Here is a 7,683-nt window from a genome sequence, read left to right as displayed (position 1 = left end):
CTAAGTTATTAGGCACAAATTTGGTTCGAGATGCCTTAGAGAATGTCAATAAGATCTAGGATCAACTTCGTACAGCCCAATCTAAATGGAAAAGTTATGCAGATCGGAAGGTTCGCGCTGTTGCACGTATGGTTTGAGAGCGAGTCTTACTCCGGGTTTCTACAGTTGCCACCTAGTTTATTTGCGGTTCATCCGGTGTTCCATGTTTCTATGCTCCATAAGTATTATGGTGATCCGTCTCATGTTCTAGACTTCAGCACAATCCAATTGGATGAGGATTTGACTTATATTTAGAAGCCTGTGACTATCTTGCACAGATAGGTACGAAAGTTGAGATCAAAGAATATTGCTTCAATGAAGGTCCAATGGAGGGGTCATCCAGTCAAGGAGGCGACCTGTGAGATCGAGCATGACATACGGAGTCGTTATCCTCATCTATTCACCACTTTAGGTATGTCCCTTATGTACGTTCAAGGACGAACATTTATTTTAAGAGGGGGAGAATGTAATGACCCGATCGGTTGTTTTGTGTAATTGCGCCTTATTTCCACTTTTCATGCTTCACACATGTGTATTTATAGATTTATGACTTGTCGGGTTGGTTAGTTTTGTTCCGGAAAGCTTGGGATTGATTTGGACCCTTGGATTTTAACTTAGAAATTTAAATTATAAAGTGTTAACCAAACTTTGAATTTTGTGAAAATTACCACAAACTCTATTTTTATGTCTTTGATAGCTTCATGTCGTGATTTTAGACTTGGTCGTATACCCGGAATTGATTTTAGAAGTCTGTAGGTTGATTTATGTTGATTTGCTGAAAAATTGGCAATTTGAATTAAAAGGTTTGACCATAGGTTGACATTTAGCTATCGAGCTCGAAATTTGATTTTGGGACTTAGAATAGGTCCTTTATGGTATTTAGAACTTGCCTGCAAAATTTGGTGTCGTTTGGAGTTGATTTGATTGGATTCAGATGTTTAGTGGTAATTTTAGAAATTCTTGAACTTTACTTTGAAATTCATGCATTTAGTGTTCGATTTGTAGTTTTGGATGTTATTATTGTATTTTGATCGTTGAGCGAGTTCGTATAATATTTTTAGACTTGTATGGATGTTTAGTTCTGAGGGATCGGGTGAGTTTCGGACATGTATCAGAGTGTTTTGGATTGAAAACTAGAAATGTGGTGTCCAACAGCCTCTAGTGTCGCATTTTCGAACACCAGGTTCATAATTGCGAGCTTAGCAGGGGGGTCTCAAGTATCGCAATTGCGATACCTAACTCCCAATTGAGAAGTAGCTTCAGGTAGAGGGTAGTTCGCATTTGCAACAAGAAAATCGCATTTGCATGGGGACACGCTTCGCAAATGTGAAGCTAGAGTTGCAATTGCTACCTTCTCATAGGACTGACACTGTCTGCATTTGCGTGAAATACCCACGTAATTGTGAACCTGTGTCGCAATTGCGACATCTGTAGCTGATCAAAAGGGCTGGAAGTGGGGATTTCATCTCTCATTCTAACATTTTTGAATCCTAGACTTAGTAGGAGGCGATTTGGAGAGGGGATTTTCACCTACAAACCTTGGGTCAGTGATTTTAATCTATTTTTAATCATTTTCCATCAACATATTGTAGATTTTAACATTAAAATCATGTGAATCAAAGTGAAACTTTGTGAAACTTTGTGAAACTTTGTCATGTTTTTGAAAAGAAAGAAATTGAATTTTGAGAGTCGATTTGGACTCGGATTTTGAAACTAATCACATATATGAACTCGTGGGGTCATGACAAGTAGGAATCTACCATTGGACCCGAATTTTGACCTGGCGGGCCCCAGGTTTAATTTTGTTGAATTTTTAGGAAAAGTGTAAAGATCTTAGTTTTATCTATTGCAATTGATTTTTGTAGCATTGTTTGATGATATTAAGTCAATTTTTGTTAGATTTGAGTCGTGGGAGACGAATTTTAAGGAAAAAGCTATTTTCGAGTGTTAAATTGGCCTAGTTGAGGTAAGTGTCTTGCCTAACTTTGCATGGGGGAACTACCCCTTAGGATTGGTATTGATTGATTCATTTGTGCTATGTAAAAGCCCTGTACACAATGTGACGAGTGGGTACATGGGCTGTATATGGAAACCGATTTAGACTACTTAGAGTCTTTCCATTATTTAATTGAATTGTAGTATCATGTTCCAAATTTTCATAGTCAATCTATTCCTATTTGAGCTAGTCTATCCTTACATGCATTAAATGATTTCGTTAACACTTGTTCTACATCCTAATTAATAAATGCTCTCAAGCTTTAGTTGAAGTTGTTGCCTCTATTACTGTTACATGTTATCTCTTCCATTGTTGATTATCATTATTTGAAGTTATTGTTCGTGTTATCTCTTCCAATATTATTGTCATTACTTGAAGTTATTGTTCATGTTATCTCTTTCCTTGTTGATTTCCATTATTTGAAGCCATTGTTATACATTATCTCTTCCCTTGTTAGTTATCCTTATTTAATAATGTGGTTATACATTATCTCTCATTGTTGAGTTATTGGTGTTGAAGTTGTCAAAGACGTTATCACATTGAGACGAAATTATTATTGTTGAAACATCTTCCTTGTTGCGCATTTTACATTCATTGTTGTTGATGATAGTCTTGTACACGTTGTTGTCGACTTGTGGGCTATTGTTGTGAAAATATCAATATTTTTTATTGTTGGCAAGTTGTGATATATGGGCACTTGCGGTGCGATTTGTTATTGTAATATCATATTGATATGCATGTGTCGGTATAAGGCTTGGGGTTAACGTGCATGCGACAGTATAAGGTGTGACTTATGTGCATGTTGATTGTAGGGAAATACGTGAAGCCACGCGGCGTCATAGGGTGGACTAAAGTGCATGTAGCTATTTCGGAAAAAAACTATTTTCAAATCCTATTTCAAACATAAGGCTCACGCGGTGGTATAAGTTAAGATTGTGATTGAAATTGAGAAATATAAATATGAGGTGGTACCTCGGTTGTGATACTTGATTTATACGAGGCGGTACCTCGGTGGTGATTTATTGTACACGAGGCGGTACCTCGCTGTGATTCTTATTATCTATTTCATGTTGCAAAGAGTTTTGGTGGGAATGTTTCTTGTTATTTTTTTCTTCCTTGTTCTAACAGTTGTTGTCCGTATATGATCATTTTAGTTCTCTTTAGTTGCCTCTGTATGTTATTTCCATGTTTGGTTTCTAGTATTAGTTTATGCTATCATCTTGTTCGTATCAGTTATTTCTCTGCTTTCTATTATTATTCGTTCTTATGATTTCATTCTGTTTATTTATATCCTAGTAGGTGTCTTGTAATGGCCTCGTCACTACTCTACCCGAGGTTAGACTTGATACTTACTGGGTACCATTGTGGTGTACTCATACTACACTTCTACATAATTTTGTATAGATCCAGGTATGTCTACCCGTGCCGGACGCTAGAGTTGATTTGAGTTACTGCGTTGGAGACTTCAATGTATACCTACTCCACGTCCGCAAAGCTTGAAGTCACCTTCCTTTACCTTTACTACTGTTGTATTTTTCATTCAGACAGTGATGTACTAGACACTTTAGCTTACTCAGTAGAGCTTATTACTTTGTTCAGCCGTTCTTGGGGATTGTTGGTAAGATTCTATTTTTCGGAAGTTTATATGAGTTTATCATACCAGTTTTTAGTATTACTTAATTATATCTGTTAAGTTGTTATCAAATGTTAGACTTACTTAGTCGTAGAGACTATATGCCATCACGATATCCTACGGATGAAAATTGGGGTCGTGAAGAATCAACTCAGGCCAGAAAAGTCGCACTCCTAAGGACGACTCAATCAAGCAATTATATAAAAGCGAAGCAATCAGAATTCGATGCAGTACATGAAGGAGGAGATTCTGTAATAAAAAGTTTCCATACTCATTCTTGGAAAGAAACATCAAGAAAGATTATTCTAAAGATCGATTCCTTTGGGTTACTAATCTCTCAAGATCGATGCCAATCAAAGATCCCAAACTGTTCACTACTCAGATAATATATATTCGAAGATAATATATTACTTTTATCTAACCAACCTCAAGCTCTTTATTCTACTCTTAGAAAATATTAGAGTTCAGTCTGATTTACTGTGTAATAGAAGGAGAGAAGAGAGAGAGAATCATTGGTGAAACATTTAAAAAGTATTCAGAGTTAAAATATTATTGGTGAAACATTCAAAAAGTATCCAGAGGCGTAGGGAACACATAAATAAGGTGTTCTCAAAAACCACAGGGAGCATAAAAAAAAGAACCCTCATGCAATTCAAAGAAACTGGAGCAGGATTCACATTAAATTCAAATAAGTATAAAAATATAGATGCGTCATTTATTTCTCTTTATTTTTAATTCTGCACTTGTTATCTGACTATACTCTTCCCCTAAAGTTTAATCGACTAACTAATAAGCTAGTCGACTAGCATTCATAAAATTAATAAGCGCTACAACCCCCCGTACTTTCACTACACTATCCAAAATAGACAAAACCTAACGAGGAAAAAAAATGAAAAATAACATTGCGTCATGCTCATATGTCACACTTTTGACATCAAAATCTAGTACTATTAGATATTTTTACAAAAAAAAAAAAATCCTAATTTTATTTTTAGTTTATTTTGCTTCCTATATGCTTCTTTTGATTTGCCTTTCTCCTTCCTTCAACCACTCATATAAAAGGAAACATTCCTCCCCAAAACAAAATCAACTCCCTTCCCAATTTATCAGATCTTATCCAAACCAACTCAACTAATTAAGCAAGATGGAGAACTTCGAAAGTCCACGTACAGCTCGAAAAAGATTGATCAAAGAGCTTATACAAGGCAAAGAATTTGTAGTCCAACTTCAAACTCTACTTCAACAACCTCTTGCTGGAGATCATCAAGCAGACTCAGCTCATGACCTTATTCTCAAAATTTGGGCCTCTTTTACTGATGCTCTTTCGGAACTCACAGCTTTTCCCCGCTCCAAAGGGTCCAAGGATTTTGGCAGCGAGTTCAGGAAGAAGGACAAGCTGCAAGTGGAAAAGAACCAGAGTGGACGTTGCTACTGGAGAAGGTGATAGTAGTATAATTTAATGAGTTTAACTCTCTACTTAATAACACTATATACTATTCGGAGCACGAGAGTCAATTATTTAATTTTCAGCATGACCTCGGATATAGTATCTTCCGGTTGTCTAAAATAAAATTAAGTTACATATTTAGAAACTTATAAAGTCACAATATTAAAAAAGCATATGAAAAAATCACAGTAGGCACAAATTCCTTTGACTCTTTAACTGTGTCATAAAGTAGAGCAAATGGAATAATTAATATTTAGTGTAGTATCAGGTTAAATTGACATATACCACCCTATGACATTTTTATAATTAATCTAAACTGATTATCCGAATAAAAAAGATTAAATAATTTGTAAGAAAATTTCACACGCGTAAGATGGACATATTTTGAACCTTGATGCATATAATAATCTCACTCTCAACTAAATATCTAGTAACGGTACTTATTTATTTATGTTCTGAAGTAGATAGATAATCACAAACTACTTGTAATATCAAATAATACTCGTACTTTTTTATCCTGAATAAAGATTAGTTTTGCAAATTGAAGAATTAGTTTTTTTTCTCAATGCAGAAAGAACTAAGAGTCGTGGATGATGAGAGAGTCTGCAAAAAAGGAAGATGAATATGAGTGGAGGAAATACGGACATAAGGTTATACTTAATTCAAAATACCCAAGGTATACAAACTTTTCTTGTTTCTCGTATCGTACCTATGACAATATGCCCACTTTTACAGTAAATTATAGTGGTAATTTTTTTCACCGAAAGGAAGAACACTCTCATTGGAGTTAAAAGCCTTCTTTTTTTCTTCCAGCAATATTCCATATTTATTAATTCCAACCTTGAATTTAGCGATTGTTTGATGAATCAAATTGAAGAAAGTGAGGATTTTAGAAAAAACTGCGATATTTATGTGGCAATAAAACCTTCGCATTAAGAGTAAAGTAAGTAAAATAAAAATCTTAAAGTTAAATTATTTCTAAATATAGAAATGTGTCACTCTTTTTGGAACGGATTAATATCATGGTTTTTACCAAGTTATCTACATTGAAATGGATGGTGTATTTTATATCTCCTAATAAATGTCAATCCAAGGAATTTTAATTTTACCAAGTTTTGCGTGGTACCCTTTATTGTAACGACTGGTGCTACTCTCGCTGCCACTAGAAAATGTTGAAAACCATTCTGGTGCTAGAGAAATAAATATTTATAATATTTTAGTGAGAAGGACGTAATTGGCAGCAACTTGAATAGTGAATATTTATAAAGCTGTTGGAGACTGACAATTAGGATTAAATTGAAGTATACTGCTGTATATTGTTGTTTGTAGGTGCTACTATCGGTGCACTTACAAGTATGATCAAGAATGCCAAGCCACTAAACGAATTCAAAGAATCAAAGAGGACCCAATAATTTACCAAACCACATATTTTGGCCATCACATTTGCAAACGTTCACAAAAGGAGCCACAGCGTCAGATTACGATTACTCCAGAATCTAGCGTCGTCATGCGTGAATACCCTCCTTTTGAAACAAATCCAAATGTTCCTTGTAAAAAAGATCAGCCCCCTTCGTCTGATAATCCCACAACGAAAGAAGAAGATGAAGAGTCAAAGGAACAAACTGATTCTAATATTTGGAAGGATTTCATGGTGTCTTCTCCTTCTGTTCCTGCTATAATGGCAGCTGATGATATTTCTACCAGCTTACCTGGTTTGTATATAGACGGCATATTCGGTGATTTTCACTTTGCCGCCGTCACAGAGTTTTCTTGATCGTTCCTAATGGCTTGTAATTAGCGTTGTAATGAACAGATGAAATCTGTCCCTTTGTTTCTTTCAATTGAAATGAAAATTCATAATCCCTTCCATTTTCATTGTCTTTTTTTAATGAATAATTTACTAAATATAAGTAATTAGGAGTAATTTGAAATACATGTAAAGGAAAGGAGTAATTAAGCATTAGCAAGTTGCATATCAGTACGTAGCTCTCCGACAAAACTAGTTGCGTGCTGCATAGGACTTTATCTTCATTGATATTTAGAACCAAAATGCGTTGTACCTGAAATAAACTATGGGCCCAACGTTGTACGAAATGGTCTCTGGCCTTCCCTCTCCCTTTCTTATAGTAACTAGGCTTGATCGCATCTAGTTTTGTCGGAGACTAGGAGGTCTAGTAATTAACTTTTATAGTGGAAAATTGCTTCATTTATAAAAAGAAATAATGAACTAGGGAGATAGAAGTAGTAGGAGTTCAGGGAAAATGATTCGGGGCGGAGTGAGGATTTTGAATTTATTATTTCTGAATTCAAAAAAAGATAATTTACAAGGTTTAGAATAAATTATTTATTCACATTAAATAAATTTTTGACATAAATAAAAAATATAAACCACAATTATTAAGTTTTTCCGAACTCGTTAGCTTCAGCTGCCCCTGTGATATACAGCTTGAATTGTACCAGTTGAGCGGTGTTTTGCCCCATATTGTGTGCTTAGGTATCATAGGTTGCATGGTGTTTGATGTGTTTCCTGCTTACTATGCACTTTATGTTTGTAGGGAATGAATTTGA

At 35.1% G+C, this 7,683-nt stretch overlaps 1 protein-coding gene across 2 annotated transcripts; it reads left to right on the top strand.

The window, feature by feature from the left end:
* The first annotated feature begins 4,689 nt into the window (after positions 1-4,689).
* Positions 4,690-6,988, top strand: LOC104230645 (WRKY DNA-binding transcription factor 70-like). Of its 2 annotated transcripts, none has more exons than XR_011407408.1 (2): positions 4,690-5,108; positions 5,687-6,988. XR_011407408.1 is itself a non-coding variant. In XM_009783508.2 (2 exons), exons 1-2 carry the CDS (start codon positions 4,813-4,815, stop codon positions 6,887-6,889), a joined length of 741 nt encoding a protein of 246 aa, XP_009781810.1. In that variant the 5' UTR covers positions 4,697-4,812; the 3' UTR covers positions 6,890-6,988. The 2 variants fall into 2 exon arrangements, 1 of the variants encoding a protein (XP_009781810.1); XM_009783508.2 differs by having other exon boundaries at positions 4,697-5,108; positions 6,445-6,988.
* The last annotated feature ends 695 nt before the right edge of the window (positions 6,989-7,683 follow it).

The sequence above is a fragment of the Nicotiana sylvestris genome, chromosome 5, assembly GCF_000393655.2.
Source record: "Nicotiana sylvestris chromosome 5, ASM39365v2, whole genome shotgun sequence".
Taxonomy (NCBI): domain Eukaryota; kingdom Viridiplantae; phylum Streptophyta; class Magnoliopsida; order Solanales; family Solanaceae; genus Nicotiana; species Nicotiana sylvestris.
The sequence above is the reverse complement of the archived record's forward strand: the minus strand, read 5'-3'. Positions and strand labels throughout refer to the sequence as shown.